This window comes from Crocodylus porosus, unplaced genomic scaffold (assembly GCF_001723895.1).
Source record: "Crocodylus porosus isolate Cpor-Errol unplaced genomic scaffold, CroPor_comp1, whole genome shotgun sequence".
Lineage (NCBI taxonomy): Eukaryota > Metazoa > Chordata > Crocodylia > Crocodylidae > Crocodylus > Crocodylus porosus.
Window position 1 is genome coordinate 19,767,196 of NW_017728917.1, and position 18,157 is coordinate 19,785,352.

The following is an 18,157-nucleotide window of genomic DNA, read 5'->3' on the forward strand; positions in this document are numbered from 1 at the left end:
TTTCTATGATATTGCTCTATCTTGTACCCTATTTTCACCCTATCCCTGTAATCAATACAGTTCTCCTTTGTGACCGGTGTAGGAGACTTATTGAGGGGTGGGTCTAAATTATGCCTAAGAGGCTCCTTAGGTCTGTGGACTAAGAGGGACTTTCCTTTTTGGCCCCTGACTTGGGGAAGTGCCCCAAGTGCCTGTACTGGGTCCAGTACCCATAGGACTGTGTTTCCCCAAGGACACAGGGCCAGGAGAGTCCCTTCTCGGGGTGGTGGCAGCACACGTTACCCCCAGGCTAGCGAGTGTGCTCCAGGAAGGGGGTCAGCCAGATGCGAGGCACCCCAGGGAGGGGCTCGGAGCCTGGAAGGTGGTAGGGCGCAGTGAGGTGGGTGGCTCAATGCAGGAGCGCCCCCTACTGGCCCACCACAGTATGTACATACACTTGTTTCTTTTCTGTGCTGTGTGAACTGATCTAAGTGATTCCAGTAGCTGAAATGGCCCTGGGGACTCCAATTAGCTGTAGAGACCAAGGGAGCAGGAGGGCTGGAGTGGAGACAGTCAAGGCTAGGACTGGACGTACTTTAGGCAGCTGTTGGAAGAGCTCCCCAATCTTCAGAATGGTTATGAGGATGACAAGTGAGGCGATAACACCAGCCACCTGGAGAGGAGAGAGGCAGCCTGTGAGGAGAGGCGGAAATCTTCATGCCACCCGCTGTGGGGCAAGGGCATCACAGAAAGATTCACACGTGAGAAAGCAAGGGCTGCCCAGCAACTGTTCCAGCCTGTTCCTCTTCTGCCCTCCCTCACATTCCCACCCCCATGCTCTGGCCATGCTTTTGCCCTGGGGGCGAGGAGTGCAACTCTGAGAACTGATCCTCTGCCTCCTGCATGATCTCTGCTGGCTGCACCCAGAAGAGCATCCATAACAGCCAGCCCTTGTCACGAGCAAAGGGCAATCCCGCTGCACTGCTACGTTCTGCTCACTGCCCTGCCCTGCTCCCTGCAGCCCTTGCCCTGCTCACACCAGGAAAACAGCAGAGGAGACCCCAGAGAAGTCTTCTCTTCCTGGACCTGGAGATGAGGTGAAGGGGTATGCTGATAGCATTGCGCTCACCTGGCTGTTCCCACCTGTGCTCTCCTGAACCAGGCTGCGCGACATGGAGCAGCTGATACTGAAACACTGGAAAAAGCCTCCCAGGAAGTTGCACATCCCCAAAGCTATCAGCTCCTGCAATGACAGGCCAGGGGAAAAGGAGTCCAGAACTGCCTCCAGCCCCTCACTGCCCAGGAAAGAGCAAAGAGGCAGAGCTGGGGCCACACTACAAGAGCGGAGCGGGCCAAGGGACATGGGGGCTGAGGGGTTGGAGGGGAAAAGCAACGGGGGAGAGTGTGAAGGGAGGTTATGAGGAAGGGCAGAGGCCTAAGTGTGGTGGTGTCAGGTGAGTGCTTACCTGGTTGCTGTCTACCTTGTAGCCATGTTTCAGGGCAAAGATCTTGCCCAAGGAGATGCAGATGGCGTAGCCAACTATTGCTATGGCAAAGGCGTTGCCCACCATCCGTGCAAAGTAGTCAACCCTGGGAGCCACCGGGGCCTTCAACCTGCAGCAAAGAGAGAAATACAGAGCTGGAAAGGGGCATTCCCTCAGCTGGTCTGGCCTGGCTGCTGTGCCAGCCCCTGCTCAATCCCTGGCAATGCAGAGAAACAGCATGAGCCCAACCTGCCTCTGACTCACCCGCTGGGGATGTCACCCACAACAGAAATCCCATACTTGTTCGTCAGGTCAGCTCCATAGGAGATCCCCGTAGACACAATGATCTAAGGAGAATAGTCAGAGTGAGACAAAGCATGTGGGGGTGCTTACCATGTGGCTTCCCACCAGCCTGGGAGAACACACCAGCCATGTGCTCAGGGCCCTCTGTGGAGGGGAAGCAAATGGGGCCAGCCTAGCTGAAAGCATGGTACGTGGGCAGGGCTGACCAGCAGCTGCTCCCTCAGTGAAGGGGCAACAAGACATAACCAGCAGGGGGCTTAAGACAAAACGAGAGATGGGAGCACAGGGTCCATCACTTATCACCCATGGGGGACATTGAGGCCCAAGCCCCAGATGACACCCACTGCTCCTGGAGGAGTCTGGGGCAGCTCAGCCTACAGGGCTCTGTCAAGGCTGGGCAGCCAGGGCCCACCATGAATATGCTTTGGGGTGAAGGCTGAGACCCTGGGTGCTGCACTGGGGCCACTGACTCACTACACCCTGGTCACTAAGCCCAGCCACCGCCGGTCAGGTACTAACTAGTGGCCTGGGGATGAAAACCTATTGGACTGTCTCTTCTGTACAATGAATGGAGTGGATGCCTCCAGGACCAGTAGCTTTGCTGACCCTCTGCTTGTCATGCAAGCAGGGACTCTGGCTCCAGGAGCTTCCTGAAGACTGGAGGCACCAATGGAAGAGGAGCTGCCTCCTGCCTGGCCTTAGCATGAAGCCTACTGCCCTCCTGAGATCATCCCAGGGGCAGCTCAGACCAGCACACACCAACCTGCCTGTGACTAGACTCAGCCAAAGCCTGACGGTCTTCAGTTATGCTACCTGAGCAGGAAGGCCTCACAGAACTGGCAAGAGAAGAGGTGCCAGTCCAACAAATGATGGTGCCTTCAGCCCCCAAACAGAGATAAAGAACTAAATCTCTGTGCTCTGGGGTGCGGGGATGGTAACAGGCAGCCTTTCCACCCCTAAATGCCTGTGAAGAGGGGGCTAAAGAAAACCATGGAGAGGGAAGAGAGGAGGGTCTGTGCTGTCCCCCTATTACCGTGATGAGCTCGATGGGGATGGGCATGGGGAGCTTGGAGGAAAACTTGTGGTTGAGTATCTTCACGACAAAGATGACAAGCATGGCGATGAGGGAGGTGATCAGGGTGCCCACGTTGGTCTGGGGCAGTTTCGTGCAGATCTCAATGAAGCTCTAGGAGAGAAAGGGAAGTGGAGATTGTGACCCAGTGCACATGGCCCTGTGGCATGGCTCCCTACATCCAGGTAGCAGGTCAGGAGGGGCCATTGCTCACATCTCTGCAAGCAGGGCCCATGTCTTCTTCTGGTGCACAGAGCACTTATCTCTGCTTGATCCTCTCCCTGACCAGGGTCTGTAGGCACAGGTGTAACACAATCAAGGATAACAATGAAAACTATGTGCTAGCATGACTGTGCCATCAAGGAAAGCAGCCTGTGCAAGCCCCCTCCCAGTTGTACCCCATAGACACCTAGTTACCAAGTGCTGCTCTACCAGGCAGTTACTGGGGAAGCCCAACCCAGGAGCAATCCTGCTCTACCTTCCTGCTATGAAAGGTGACTTTGCTGGGAAATCCCATTTCCAGACCCTGTTAGGGAGCCCTGATCTCTGGGACAGCAACAAAACTGGATTCTTCCTGCGTGCAGGGTATTTAACATAGCTAATATGGTGACAGCAGCCTGGTGGCAGATCCAAAGCTGGGTCAATGACCAGAGCTCCATGGGTTCTATGTACAACATGATGGGCTCAGCATGGGTTTTGTACAGCACGCACTGACTTTCTCCTCAGCTTTAAGCAAATTCCCATAAAAGCCAACATGAGTGAAAATTGGGTAAGATGTGCAGTGTCAAACCTGAGGAATTTTTGTGGGTTGATATTTTTCCAGGAGCTCCACATACTCTGTCAACATTATCACACACACACCCCAACACACAGGAGCCTGTAGTTTGACAGTGTTCTGTACAGGGAGCCCTGGGGAATCATCAGTCACCTGCCCCAAACTGTCCATGCCCAGCCCTACTTACCGTGAACAGTGACAATGGTCCCGAGTGCTCGCCCAGGCGCACCCCAAAGACGTACTTGAGCTGCGAGATTAGCACATGGACAGAGGCAGCAGTAGTGTAGCCGCGTACCAGTGGATCTGAGAGGTATGTGACCACAAAGCCAAACTGCAGCAAGCCCAAGCCAACCTGGAAAGAGACCCAGGAAGGGGTAGGCCAGGCTGTGAGCAAGGTCCTTTCCAAGAAGCCTCACCCCCTGTCCCACCCAGCAGTGTCCTAAGGCACAGTGGGGTGGCACTAAAAAGGAGCTTGCTTTGGTGGGGTGGAGCTAGGGAGAGTCACCTCTGGTAAAGCATGGAACTAAAGGGGGGTTGTAGTGGGGGGTACTGAGCCCCACTTTCAACTCTTCCTGTGGAAGAAACAAAACACTTGGACTTTCATCCCCAGTGTCCACTGGTTACCCTGCAAAGTCAGCAGACCAGAACCTGGCCAACTGTGAAGGGCTCTGCCGAGAATGCTAGCAAGCCGGACGTTCAGGCCACCTGGCTGTGGTTGTCCCCAGGCAGTGGGGCAGGCTGGGCACAGTGACCACCACCATCTCTGGCATTTGACTGAATGGCTGTGGGGCCAGATCCTGCCAGCAAAGGTTGGGGCTGGCATGGTAACAGAGCGCCAGGCTGCTGAGCTGGGCAGGCCCCGGTAACCAGTGATGCATGAACTATCTTACTCCACAGAGCAGGCCAAGTAGCGAATCCATGGCCAAGTACTACCACCCCAGGGAGGGACAGTCCTGGCCTGGGAGTTGCTCATACATATCAGCCGGGCCCCATGACAGCCCCAGCCTGGAAAAGTGCCCAGGCCAGACTCCACAGGCAACAAAATGGTGCAAGATAATGGTTACCAATCAACCTGGGCTGTGAAAGCAGCTTCCACTGTGCTGGATTACATGGGGTAGTTTGATGAGCCTGCAAGCCTGCTTGACAGACATGACTGTGATGATGTTCACACAGAGAGAGCTGTCAGGCATTGGCCTGGGCACCGCCTGGCTCACCATGTAAGAAACCATGACAGTACAACATGTTGGATGGCTGACGGGTCTTGAGGGTAACCATCATGGGGGAATCATCACCACGCACCACCCTGGGGGCTCTCACCCTTATCCTATGTTACAGGTTTATCAGCAGGATGGAAGAGAAGGTGGGATCACAGCAGGAAACCCAAAGGCTGGGAGTGGGGGAAGGAAAATAACAAGGAGAACAGGGCACTGCTACAAAAAGATCTGATTGCTTGACAAACTGGATGCCAACAAAACTGTGTGTTTCAGTAAGGTCCTGTACCAGCTTTGAAGGATGTGGGACTCCATTCTGAGGAGCAGTGACTCCAAAGGAGTCATGGAGGACCATCACCTAAGCATGAGCTCCCACTGCAGTGCTGTAGCCATAAGGGCTAATGCCATCCTTGGACATATAAACAGGGACACCCAAGAAGGAGTCAGCAGGTTATATTATCTCTCTCATGGGCTCGGGGACACCTGTTCCCAGGAGGTCTCAGGTCTACAATCCATGAAGGGTGTTGAAAAATTGGGGAGGGTTCAGAGATGAACCCTGACATGATTAAAGGACTGGACAACAGGCCTTGCAGGGAGAGACTCCAGGAGCAATCTCTTCTTAGCTTATCAAAGTAAAGAGTAATCAGTCCTGACAGGAAAGTAATAAACATCTATCGCAGCCACCAAAGACCTACATGGGAACAAACACTGATAACAGGCTCTGCCATCTGCCATCTGCCAGACCAAAGATGCAACAGCTGGAAATTGAGGTTTGACAAGTTCAGATTAGCAATGAGGTGCACATTTTCATCAGGGCAAGTAATGAAAGATTCTCTGAGGTTTCACTGTCAATTTTTAAATCGGGGTGGATATGTTTCTAGACAATCTCCCTGTGTCCAAGCAGGTGCTCTTTCAGGAAAGTCCCATGGCCTGTGTAATGCAGGTCAGAGTAGATGAACCCAAGGGTCCGCTCTGGCCTAACAGTCTGCCTGAGTGGTATCTGCCACTGAAGGATGTCTCTTCCTGGAGACCAGGATACAGGTCAGTCAGTGGAAGCCAGGGTGGGAACAGCAGGGTGGGTCTTAGTCCTTGGGATGGAGGAAGAATTTGCTCTGCCCCTGCCCCTTGCCCAGTCTGTAGGGGAAATGAAGCAGCTGAGATCCAAAAGAGGAAGCTGGAGACTGATCAGGGCAGCGAATGGAGTTGCTGCAACCCCACAGCCCATGGATGCTTCAGGGAGTACAGGGATGGGTGTGGGGAGAGCAGGACTGGATGGCACAGGGACTAGATGGCACAGGGACCATGTACCAGCATCAAACCATGTACTACTATCACCACCCCCATCAGGGCTCTGGGTGTAGTACCAGCCAGATCCCAGGCTGCTCCCTGCTCTGGCCTGCAGGCCCTGCTCACCTGGAAGATGCCCACCAGGATGGTGAGTGCAGCCACCAGCTCCACCCTGACAGCATCCCTCCTGGCCTCATTAAGGATAGTGTTGTTGGTGCCATTGACCAATTCCATGAAGTCGTCACTGGGCACCATCAAGTCTGTCACGCTGCCGATCATGACAGAAATGACAGCAAAGGGACCTGCAGGGGCGGGGAGGTACAGGGTAAGGGCACAGGAACTGTGGCCACATGGATCCCCTAGCAGATCATGCGCAGCTCAGTCCTGCCCACTCAGGACTCTCTCATGTGAGGAGCCAGGTCTCAGACACAGCAGGGGGGCTCCTTCCAGCAACTAGCACAGCAATGCACCTGCTTATTCACCAGTATCAGACTCATTGGAGTGCCTGGAGAACTCATCTGAGAAGTGAGAAGTTTGCCCATGGGGCACTGGTGGCCTGGAAGACCCACATCTGCCGAGAGGGCAGGCAGTGACCTCCAGAACCCCGGAGACTCCAGCCAGATGAGTAGCTACAAGCTAGCGGGGTAGTCCAGTACAGTCTCCGCAGGATGGGGGGAGGAGGCTTGGGTGCCTCTTGGTGCTCCCCCCCATGCCTGTTGCTGATAAGTGGTCTCCTTGGCAATTCTGGACCCCACAACTTCCAGCCTGGACCCCCTGCTTACCCACAGAGTTGTGCCGAGATGTCCCGAAGAAGAAGTACAGGAAAACAGGGTAGAAGGAGGAGTAGAGGCCGTTGACGGGAGGCAGCCCTGCCAGAAGCGCGTAGGCCAGGCCTGGACACAGCAAAGGCAGCAGAAGAGTTAGGCAAAGACAGGCTCAGCTGGGGCTCAGCCAGTATGCACACATGTCCCCCACCCCACAAGCCCCCCAGGCCTGCTCTCTGCCCTATCACACTGAGCCCCAGACCTTGTGCCCTGACATCCCCCAGCTCAGCCCTCTGCCCTCACAGGCTCCCATCCACCTCGTACAGTCACATTACATATACACACACACACGCATTGATGATTTGATACCAGGAGGTACCAGACAGCTAGAGACCATCCTCTCTGCCAGCTGGGTGCCAAGCTGCACTCCAGAGCAGTCCTGCTGATCATACACTGAGCTCTGAGCTCAGTGGCTGTGACACTCACCCTGCGGCAGGTGCATGATGCCCACGCTGAACCCCGAGGTGATGTCCCCAATGAGCCAGTCCTTGACTGGGTAGCGTGGCAGCCATTTCAGGAAGGGCAGGAACCGGAACAGCAAGGATTTTACAACAGCACCCGAACATCTGGAAGAGAAAGAGGGGAAGGCACCTGCGATATTTGTGCCAGTCCACCCCAAACACCCCCCTCTGTGGTATACCAGGACACCCCAGCTACCACCCTTTGGAAGGAGCTCTAGAGTCCCCAGACTGCTGCCTTCTGCAGGATCCTGGGAACTGTGAAACCCTTGTGGAGCCTCAGAAGCCTCTCCAAGTCCTTGGAGACCTCAGCACCTGCTCCAGCACCAATATCTGAAGGGTTCTAGACCCCACACTTGCCCTAAACCCCATAACCAGCAAAACCTCTAAAAAGGCTAGAGGGGGCTGGTGACAAAGGCCCCTGCAGGTCACAGTCTCCAGCCTCCCATCTTCTTGGAGCTACTTGGGCCCAACCGGCACTAGGACAGCCAAGGAGTTGCACCCACAGCGCTCTCTCCAGGGGCAGGTGCCCTGGGCAATGGAGAAGGCAGGAGCATACCAGACAGAAGGTGGGCAAAGGAGTGCACATGAGGGTGAAAGGGTACTGCCCTTGCCCCCCTGGCAGCTGCAGGGCCTCTGGGACCAGTACAGCCCCCAGCCCACATCCTGCCCCATCTTCCTTCTACTCCTCACCTTTGGAGCTTGCGCCACTAAGGCCTGAGGAAAGGTTTTTCTCACAACTGATATTAGTTATTAGTTATTAGTCATAAAGCCCCTATCAGCAACTTGGCAGGCCCGTCTCCTGCCATTCTTCCCTTCCCCCATGTCACCACACCCTCCCCAACCCTCCCAGCACCTGTACAAGGGAACGGGGTACACTGCCTCCTACCTCATCTTATGGAGCTTGCTGTGGATGGAGGATGGGGGAGCCTGAGTTCTCTGTGCGACCTCCTCTATCTCAGCCTCGCTCAGCCCCTTGTAGCCCCTCGGGCGGCACCGCAGATCCATCTGCTCCATCGTGATGGCTCTGAACCTACTCGAGCTCCTGTCTGAACTTCAGGAGAAGAGGGGAGAAGCTCAGAGCTGGTAATGAGATGCCCCACTGGAAATGCCTGTACCTGTCAATGCAGCATCTGATGCCATCGCAGTGTTGCTTAGAGGAGCCCATTGCAATGCTTCCTCCAGTGCTAGACAAGGCTGGAGGCTGAGGCTGCTGAAGAGCCAGTAGGTTGCTTTTGAGAGCCTGCAGCACTTTGAGGAAAAGGAGCTTCAGAGGCCGAGGCTGAAGGAGGCTCTGGGGCGAGGGGAGCACAGGGGACCCAGAGGCACAAGGGCAGTGCAGGGGGCAGCCCAGCCCAGAGCTCTGCCTGTGGGGGACATGGGAGGCCAAACCACTGGTGCAAGCCAGCCCACTCCTAGCTGCGCAGGAAGGGGATGGTGCTGTGACTGGCCTGCAGCTGGTGCTCAAGGGACACAAGCCACCAGGACTCTGGCACTCCCTGCACCCTCTGGCCTCAATGCCTGAATCTGGGCTTCTTTTCTGCCCCAGACCAGGCCAGGGTTGTGTGTATGTGGGAAAGGGGTTGGCTCCAGGTAGCACCAGGGCTGCAGCTAAGAGTGAGCTCTTTCCACTGCCAACTCAGTGCCCCAGTCCAATCCCCCAAGAAAGACACGGCCCCCTGCTCTGGGGACTGCATGTGGCTGCCATGGATATAATTCTGCCCATGGGCAGTTGCAGGAGTCTGGGCTGCCTCTGGCTGCACAGGGGGCCCAACAGAAGGCCCTGCCTGAGCCCGTCACAGCCTCTAGCCATGGAGCTGGCATAGGGGCAGGAGAGGGCACACACCACCGCTACAGGCTTGATATCTATCACACCCTTCTGTGAGCTAGAGCAGTCCTGTGGCAGGCTCTGTGGGCTGCAGGGCTGGCAGTGAATGCTCAGAGGGGCCTGTCTCTTCACCTTTGGACACCCAGAGCCCCACTGCACGGCCATACAGACTTTGCCCTGTCACACATGAAGGGCCAGGAATTTTCATCCTCAGCAAGAGCCATTGGCCGTCCACTCCCAGCAGGTGCCTGCTGGTGGCTATCGGTGCCCTCAGTCACACCCCTGGTGGGCACAGATACACAGTAGATAGGCATGCACAGAACACGTGCATGTGCCTGCACACACCTGTACATGTGCCACCACAGACCTGTGCATGCATGGGCACACACCTGTACACATGCCAACAGTGCCCCTCAGCCTAAGTAAGCATGGGGCACCATGTCTGAATGAAAGACAGGCCTGGGTTGGCAGCTCTGAACCTGAGCCCCCAATTTTCTGCCCAGAGCGGGCAAAGCCCGGACAGCAGCAGGGCCGGCTTCCCACAGGCAGCCCTGGAGAGGCCACAGGACACTTGCGTCTCTGCTGCCACCAATAGACAGAGTCACTGGGGAGCCCAGAGCTAGTTGGTGTGGGATGTTACCGGCCATCCACTCCAAGACCTTGCAGACATGGGCAGGGACCCACCACACCACTCAAACCTGTGGCGGGCAGGGGATGGTAACTCAATGGGCAGGCAGCCTCATCCCATTCTCCACAGGCATAAGACAAAGCCCATCTCACAGGTTCTGAGCCAGAGGATGGCCCTGAAACTCCCTCCCTGCCTTTAGCTGCCCTGAAATGCCTCATGCAACAGGCAGGGCAGGAAATCACCTTGCCCCATCCCCGCTGAGCTACAGATGCCCAAGAGGGGCTCAGCACTGCCTGGCCCCCTAGCATAGTGCCCACACCCAGAGCTTTGACCAGGGGCCCCCAACCCAAGAAATCCTGTTAAGCTGCCCTGCTGGATTCCCACCTGCCACCTGGGATGCTGGTGTGGAGTCCAGTGGCATGGTCCTGGGAAGATCCTCAAGGAAATGTTGCCTGCTAGCTGTGCCGCCCTCCACCACAGCCCTGACCCCAGCACACCCCACCTGTGATTCTGGCCAGGGGGTGATCCACAGACAGAACACCCAGGCCAGGCCCTTGTCACACGATCCCAGGACAGCGCTCTCTGGGATGCTCCAAGAGCCCGGGGCTGAGGCATCTCCCAGGAGGATGCACCCCACCAGCTGCTCCCGGTCCCAGGCTCCCGCACAAACCAATCCACCCTGTGCCAGGGGCTGTCTCACCCCTCACATCCAAGGGGGCACCCCAGGGATGCTGATGGGGTCTCTGCCCTAGGCGTGAGCATCACCCTGGGATGATTAATACTCAGAGCCTCTGGAAACGCATCAAAGCAGGTGCCAGCTCGAGTTGCTCCCAGGGCTAATGGTGGGGATAGTTGCAGCAACGCCCTGCTGTGCGACGGGTCTCCCCTGCCCCCTCCTCAGGCAACAGCTCTCAGCAGATACTCTCTCCCCGGGGACCGAGGATGGCTCTTACCTGGTGCAGGCACGGCTGCTGTGGGGTCTGATGGCCGGGTGTGCCTGACAGCCCTCTAGTGAAACGTGCACTCTCCTCCCCGCTATTAATACTTGACGGTGATCTTTGAGACACCACTCCCTCCTTCTGCCACCCTCCCTCACCTGCCAAGGCAGCTCTGGCTTCACAACCTCCTGAGTCATGGGGTTTAAAGGTACAAACTGTCACTGGGCAAGTCCCTGGCCAGGGGCTTCCTGCTACCTGGGGACTGCTCCCACCCAGCCCTGTCCTCTGTCAGACCCCAACTTGCAGCCTCTGACAGGCCAGGTGAAAACCCCTGGGGAGCTGAGCTCCTGAGGGACAAGAGAGGCCAAAAGGGTGAAGCCTTGCAGGGGAGGGAGGAGCATTCCTAGCAGGGAGACCACAGGCCTGCCTGTCCCTTTGAGTCTTCACCCATCTGAGACTTGCCTCTTCTTCTTCCCTGGAGAAACCAGACCCAACGGGACATCATTAAGGTGGGGAGGGGTGGAGGCCATGAGCCACTGCCCCACAGACTCAGAGGGCAGAAGGAGTGCAAGGCTCCTCCATTTCCAAACCCAGGGAAAGGCTCCAGTGCTTACAGCAGCTCCCCAAGTGCAGCTGGAAGTGTGAATGCCTGGCCATGCTGTGGCAGGGACTTCACCCTGTCCCTGCCCCAACACAGTGGAGCAGACCATCTGCCACACAGCACCTCTCCAAGGTACAGGGTTGAGCTCCATGGGTCTGGAGAGCCAAGCCAGTCCTGAGTAGGAATAGCCACAGCCACAAGCCCTGGCAGGGAGCACAGGGGGAGGGTACAGCCGGCTGTCCTGGCTCAGTGCCTCCCTCCACCTGCTTAGCCTGCACCTATGCACTTCTGCCCACAGACCTGCCATCACCTCTGTGCCCCTGGGGTAGGTAGGGAGCCAGCTGCTCCTGGCACCAGAGGAACCTAGTTAATAGGGCTGTGCAAAATTTTTCCAGCAGTTTCATTTCGACGCTATTTTGAGCTTGAAACAGCGAAATTGAAATGAAACAGAGCTTCAAAACAGCCTCAAAATGAAATGAGGCAAGTCGAAACGTTTCAAAATTTTCGAAACATTTTGAGTTTTGAAGCTCAGGCTGGGCTTGCCTTCAGGGAAGCAGAAACTGAAGTAAGCAGAGGGAGGGGGGAAGGTGTGCTCTCATTATTGACTGTGTAGCTGCCCAGTGACTGTGACCCTTCCCTGAGGTCCCTTCCTATCCCAGTGCTCTGGGGGAGGGATGGAAAAACTGCATAAAAGGCAGCACTGTTTGAACTGCCCTGCTTTCTGCCTTGGTGTCATTTGAGTGAGGGCACACATTAACACACACAGAGTGTCACCCACCCATGTCACAAGTGTTGTCTGTCAGCACCTAGAGGTGCAGGGCCCCAGAACCCAGACTCCCCCTGCACCGATCTCTTGATGGCTGGCAGGATTCGTGGCCACAGCAGAGCCTAGCAGGCCTGCAGTTTTCACCCCCCTGTGCCCCAAGACAGACAGTCAGTCCCACAAGCACCCATGTCACGAGTTTTGCCTGTCAGCAGCCAGAGGTGCAGGGCCCCAGAACCCAGAAGCCCTGCACGGCTTAACACGTACACATGACATGAGTTTTTTGCTTTCAAGACTTTGAGGTGCAGTTTCCCTGAAACCCCCTCTTGAAACTTGGCAGGCTTCATGCCTCACAAGGGGCTACCATTCCTGAAAGTTTCATCCAAATCAGGCAAGAAATAACAAAGTTATAGGATGTTTTGAGCTTCCCCATTACAGCCTATGGGCAAAACATTGAAACAGTTAAAACAGCAAAATGAATGGGACAGCGGTTTCGAACCAAAAGAAAATTCGAAACGAAATGTTGTTCCGTTGAAATGCAAGTCGAATGGTGCATTAACCCTTCCCTAGTGGGAGCCGTGCCTGCAGGGCTGTGGCGGGGCCAGCCGGTGCCCCACCCTCAGGAAATGCTGTGGAAAGAGCCCTTCAGGCTCCCAGTCTGTTCAGGCCTGCCTGGCCCAGCCCAGCAACTTGGGGCACCAGAGCCCTGTACTTCCCGCCAGGCCAGGAGCCTCGGGTCCCTCTCTGAGAGCCCTACCACCCAGAGGCAGCCAGGCCCCATGACACAGTGGCTTTGAAAAGCCTTTCTAAGCCAGCTGCCAGCCCCTGCCCCTGCAGGCTGCCCCATTGCACACCTGCTTTTGCCCAAGCCCTGAAGGCATCTTCCCCCAGGCTTTGTCAGTGCCAGGGCCCTGGAGCTCCCACACCCCATCCTAGAGCCTCCACAGCGCCCAGGTGGGACTGCGGACCTGTCATAGGCAACTCTGCCTCAGCCGCGGCAAGTTTGGTAGGGGCCACAGCACTTCTGTCTGCAGCTCCTGCCTTCCAGAGGCTGCGGAGCCTTAGGACAGAGCCACTGGCAATGGTGCCTGTTTACAGAGCCACGGCTGGAACAGGGCGTGCTGTGCCCTGTGATCCTGTGGACCAGCCTATTCTCTGGGGCATATGCTGTGCAGGAGTCTAGACCTTATCTTGTTCCAAAGTTCCCAATCAAGCACACAGAGCCCATGACTCCCCTTGCACCTCCCCACTCCCAGGGTGAGAAGAGGTAGGGGAGCATTTGGTATCACAGAAAGCACTTTAGTGCCCCTGAGTCACGGCCAGCCCTCGGCCCACTGAATCACACAACAGCCCGAAGCTATTCTCTGAGCTGTCGGTGCTGCCCCGGGGCCCCACAGAACCTGGCCCCCAGGGATCCCTGCCCACAATGCACGTGGCCTATGCTCAAGTGAAAAGTTAGCAGCAGAAACAGAATGAGATGACCCCACAGTCCAGGCACAAGGCTTGGAGCTGCCCCATCTCACCTGGCACCACTGTGGTGCCTCTGATTATATATATGGGCTCTGTTCCCAGCAAGCTCCCAAGACATGAAGCTTCCATGGTCATCATACCCATCCTCCCTCGTTCCCTTCCCTTCTGAGGTGGCAGCTAGAGTGGTCCCCTTCCCAAGCAAGGAAAACATCATGGGGCAAACCATGCCAGTTCTACTCTAAAGCAAGAGCAGATCTGCCTGCTCTCCTTGGACTGGCTTGGGGGGCTGGAGCTTCCCTCCTTCATGGGATATTCCTGGGGGGAAGCACTCAGTCACACAAGACCATGGCTAGGTACCACCCACTGGCTGCTGGGTACAGCTCCCACCATACATGGCCCACAGGCTTGTAAAGCTTCCCTGGCTCTGGCTGGTTGTTGCCTCCACCCAGAAATGGGACTTTGCAGCCTAGCTGTCCCACACTATGCCTGCCAGCTTCAAGGCCCCATCTTCCCCAGTAGCTTAAATTGGGGGTGCCCAACCTTTTAGCCCCTCAGGCTGGATGACCAATCTGGGATCACTCCACAGGGCAGATCTGATCTGTGGGCCCAGGCCAGGACTTGGGGCCAGCCTAGCACAGGGACAGGGACTGAGCCAGTGTTGGGCTGTCTCTGAACACTGAATTAGGCCCAAAGAACTAGCCTGGGCCCCCATGCCAGATTGTGCCCATGGCCCCAGTCCTGTGCATAGGGCCACTTCATCTGGCCCCCAGGGTTTGGAAATTTGGCAGCAGAGGAGCCAGGGTAGTTAACTGCCACCCCCCACACCCAATTTTCAGATCTGTGGGGAGCCCCACATGCTGGATGACACAGCTCCACAGGCCAGAGGCTGAGCAGGCTGAAACGCATCCTTTTCCACAGCTCCAACCTGGCAGGCCCTCTGGGCTCACAGATCTCTTCAACAGGGACGTGTAGTGGTAAATGTAGCATGTACAGGCATTTATTTACCTGTGTGCATGTGGATGCACACACATGAACATATATACATGCACACATGCATGGACACATATATGCTTGTATACATGCGCGCGCGCACGCGCACACACACACACACACACACACACACACACACACACACACACACACACACACATATTGCTCCTTACTTAGCTGGCACAAAGGATCCAGACACACATAAGGACATACCTACCCACACCTGCCTGCCTGGGAGTCCCGATGGCTCTGGAACATTTCAGAGTCTCAGCCTTTTATGCTTTGCCGTGTCAAGGGCCGTTTTCTTCTCCACAGCACTAGCCCTGTGTCTGGCTGGTTCTGCATGCTTCAGGACAAATTCCTTTGGCACTGGCTGGGCCCATAGCAAAACTGTAGCTCCCCCACATCAGGAAAGCATCCCCTTTCCCTCTTGTCAGCCCAACGCTGCCCGGGAGCACTTGTGCTCGTAAATCCTTCCCTCAGCACCTGACTGCCTTGTTCTTCTGGGGCAATTCCACTCACCCTACAGACAATCTTGGTCGAACTGGGTCATCTGGGCTTCAGCCATCTCATGAAGCCAAGGCACTTCCCCTGGGCTACACAATAGCAAGGCTTAACAGCTGTCTGCTGGCCATGCCTGGAACAGACCACCCAGCATCCTGACAGCAAACGGCTGATGCCGCACACATGGAGACAGCCACACATAGTACAGCTGTTTCATCAGAGAAACCACTGGCTGTGCAGAGACCAGCCCCCCCAGCCATGAGGGGCCCTGCTCTCTCCCCAGGCATTATTGTGCTAGATGTGGTAGCTCTGTCCTCCTTGGTCCCTGTATAAGGATGCTGTATGGCAATGAGGTTTTAGGGAATGGGGCTCATCTCTGAGTACCAGCCCTGTTCCCAGCAGGCTCCACTGCCACACTAGGGAGAAGGCGGCAGACCCACAGCTGGGATTCGACTATCCATCCACAGCACTTCAGAGTAGCTAGAGCCTCTTCTCCAGCTCACGCCCCCTCCAGCCAGAGCCGCAGCGCTTGGGTCGTTCGCTGCAGGATACTACTTTATTCTCTTACAGGACAAATCACAGCTACTTGGGCAGGGTCTGGGCTGTGTGTAGAGAGGCAGAGGCTGGCATGGCTTTAGCGGGCATTTCCCGAGTGGTTTGAATGTTTCCTTTGGCAGTTAAGAGGCCAGGGGTAGCCCCTAGAACAAGAAGGCCCCAGTGAGGGATTTGGGACTTTATCATCAGGGCAATGCTGCCTGTTAATCCCCTGTGCAAGTGTATCTGTGAAGATGCAGTAGGCAACCACACGGTGGGAGGTGCTGCTGGCAGGGGAGGGATGGAGCCGAAGCATGCTTGCATAGACAGCCGTGCCCAACTGTGGCAAACTTGAGTTTTGGTAAGAGACTGATATTTGTATATATGTATATTTTATAAACAAAACAACCCCCTCCCTCTGCTCTGCTGGGAGCTGGGCACTCCCTGCTCTGGGCCAGGCATGTTCTTAAGTCTCTGGCAGTGCCTGGCCCTGGAGGGGTCACCTTGCTGTCCGGGCTCACAGGGACGGGCCTTGGGCACTACCACCGGGGCTCCTCCCACGCACAGCACTGGCCATTTCTTTCCTTCTCTGTCACCGAACTGGAGAAAAAGAGTGCCATAAAGATACAAAAGGGGCTCCTGCCAAGTGTGCTGATAACAGCTTGGTGCCCTTTACGGCCTCCTTATCTCCCCTTCCTGCTCTTTCCCCTCCTTGCTTTCTTCCCCTTGTTGCCAGTACTATCATTATTTCCTCCTCTTCTCACCTTCCATCTCCTAGGCTCTGCCTTCCTCCCCACTGGTGGCTTTGAAGATGAAACAGGATCCACCTACTCTTCCCCCCAGCCTTTGCTCAGAAGCCCTCCCTCCTAGGCTCACCACGTGGCCTCTGTGGTCTTCTCCTCAGGCCTTTCACTTTGTCTCTCACTCGTCCATCCAAGCCCCAAAGACCAATGAGTCTGGACCTCTTTAGCCCCTATACTCCCACCACCTCTTCTCCCAAATCTCTGCTGTCCTCATTATCTGAGGAGATGCTGTCTGACACAGAGAGAAGAGACATGCTCTGCATGTGGGGTTGCTCCTTGTGTAAGCCTCAGAGAGAACCCCAGAGCAGGCACCTTGGTCTTCACACCCAGTGACCAGAGCCACGGGCCTGAGGCTGCCCAGCATCAGAGCACATGGCTGAGTGACCCATGCCAAAGGGGTAGAAGCAGGATGGGGCTTCCACCCTGAGGAACCTGTTCAAAGACAGTCTAGGCTTGCTTATGGAGGAGGCTTTTCAGGTTCAGAGAAGTAAAGGGCTGGAGGCAGGATCAAGAGGCACCAGCAGAGTGATGTGTAAGGGTCCAGGAGCTGTAGAGCAGGCCAGAGGTGCATGAGGAGGCCTGTGGGGGAGCACAGAATCATGAGAACTCAGCAATGAGTTTAGAAATCCCCAAAACTAGCAAATACTTCCAGAGGGCCTGAGTCACCTCACACAAGCACAGACTGGGCCCAGGGGTAACAGCATGGGTCACCCCTGCGGAGTTGCGCCTGCAGCCAGCCTGACTTTGGGTGGCTGAGGGCAGGGTGGGGCATGGCAGCCCTTGTTCCAGTGATGATGGAGCCAGGGGCTGTAATCACATGGTGATCAATACTGACCTCTGGCTCTTGGCATCTTGGCTCTTCGATCGATAGCAACCTTCAGTCTCAGGTCCAGGGCTCACTCTCCTTTCCCCTGGAGGCAGGCCTCTCTGTTCCAGCGGAGGGTGTAGGCAGGGTATCGTGTGGAGATTGGTCTCAGGGAAGGGGGGGCCTGTAAGTACTGACTGGGCTCCCGCTATCAGTGAACTGTAGTTTAATTACAACATGATTCCACTGCCATTTTGATCAATCATTTCCCAAGGAGATTTTTTTGGACCCACTAAAAATGGCAGAATAAAACCACCATAAAGGATCAAACACAACTGTACTTGCCACCGGGGTGAGACCAGGTGGGGAGAGCAGCCGTTTGCCCTCCTCCTTGGTTCACGAGGATGTAGTGACTCAGAACCAGGCAACAGGAATGTGGTTACCCATGGCAGCTCCTTTCCCCATGATGGGCCCTTTATCCTAGGTCACTCACCACCACTTCCAGAGGCCTGGGCTGCAAGTCAGCACCTCAGGACCTGTGCAGCACCATGAGTACAGTCCCAGGATAAGCAGGGCTGAGACACATTGGTACAGTGTCTGTCCTAACTCAGCGTGGCCCTGGCCAGTGCTTTCACAAGCACTGGGAACCAGGACAATGAACAATGAGCTCTGGAAATGAGCCCTGTGCCCAAACCTGAGCGTGGTATTGCTAGAGTCATCTGGCTGTGATGGGGCCGAGCTGGCCAGTTCAAGGTGCTGGAGTTTTCTGTAAGGAGAAAAATCCGTCCCCACCTGCCCAATGCCCTAAGCTCCCTTCCAGCCCTTTGACATCGAGAGGCCATGAAATCATCTCCCAAGCTGTGAGGGATGTGTGCCACATTCAGGGGCCCTGCTTGGCCA

General features: G+C 55.9%; 1 protein-coding gene across 1 annotated transcript in view; it reads right to left on the reverse strand.

Annotated features, from left to right (window-relative positions):
- CELSR3 (cadherin EGF LAG seven-pass G-type receptor 3) overlaps positions 1-18,157 on the reverse strand; it is a gene marked incomplete at its 5' end in the record, with an annotated part of 97,668 nt that overhangs the window by 16,320 nt on the left and 63,191 nt on the right. The window contains 11 exons of the mRNA XM_019537011.1: positions 575-652; positions 1,109-1,222; positions 1,446-1,593; positions 1,728-1,810; positions 2,800-2,952; positions 3,801-3,965; positions 6,238-6,413; positions 6,894-7,004; positions 7,362-7,501; positions 8,283-8,447; positions 10,803-10,975. Of these exons, the coding sequence (XP_019392556.1) occupies positions 575-652; positions 1,109-1,222; positions 1,446-1,593; positions 1,728-1,810; positions 2,800-2,952; positions 3,801-3,965; positions 6,238-6,413; positions 6,894-7,004; positions 7,362-7,501; positions 8,283-8,447; positions 10,803-10,975 (1,506 nt within the window). The remainder of the gene's footprint in view (positions 1-574; positions 653-1,108; positions 1,223-1,445; positions 1,594-1,727; positions 1,811-2,799; positions 2,953-3,800; positions 3,966-6,237; positions 6,414-6,893; positions 7,005-7,361; positions 7,502-8,282; positions 8,448-10,802; positions 10,976-18,157) is intronic.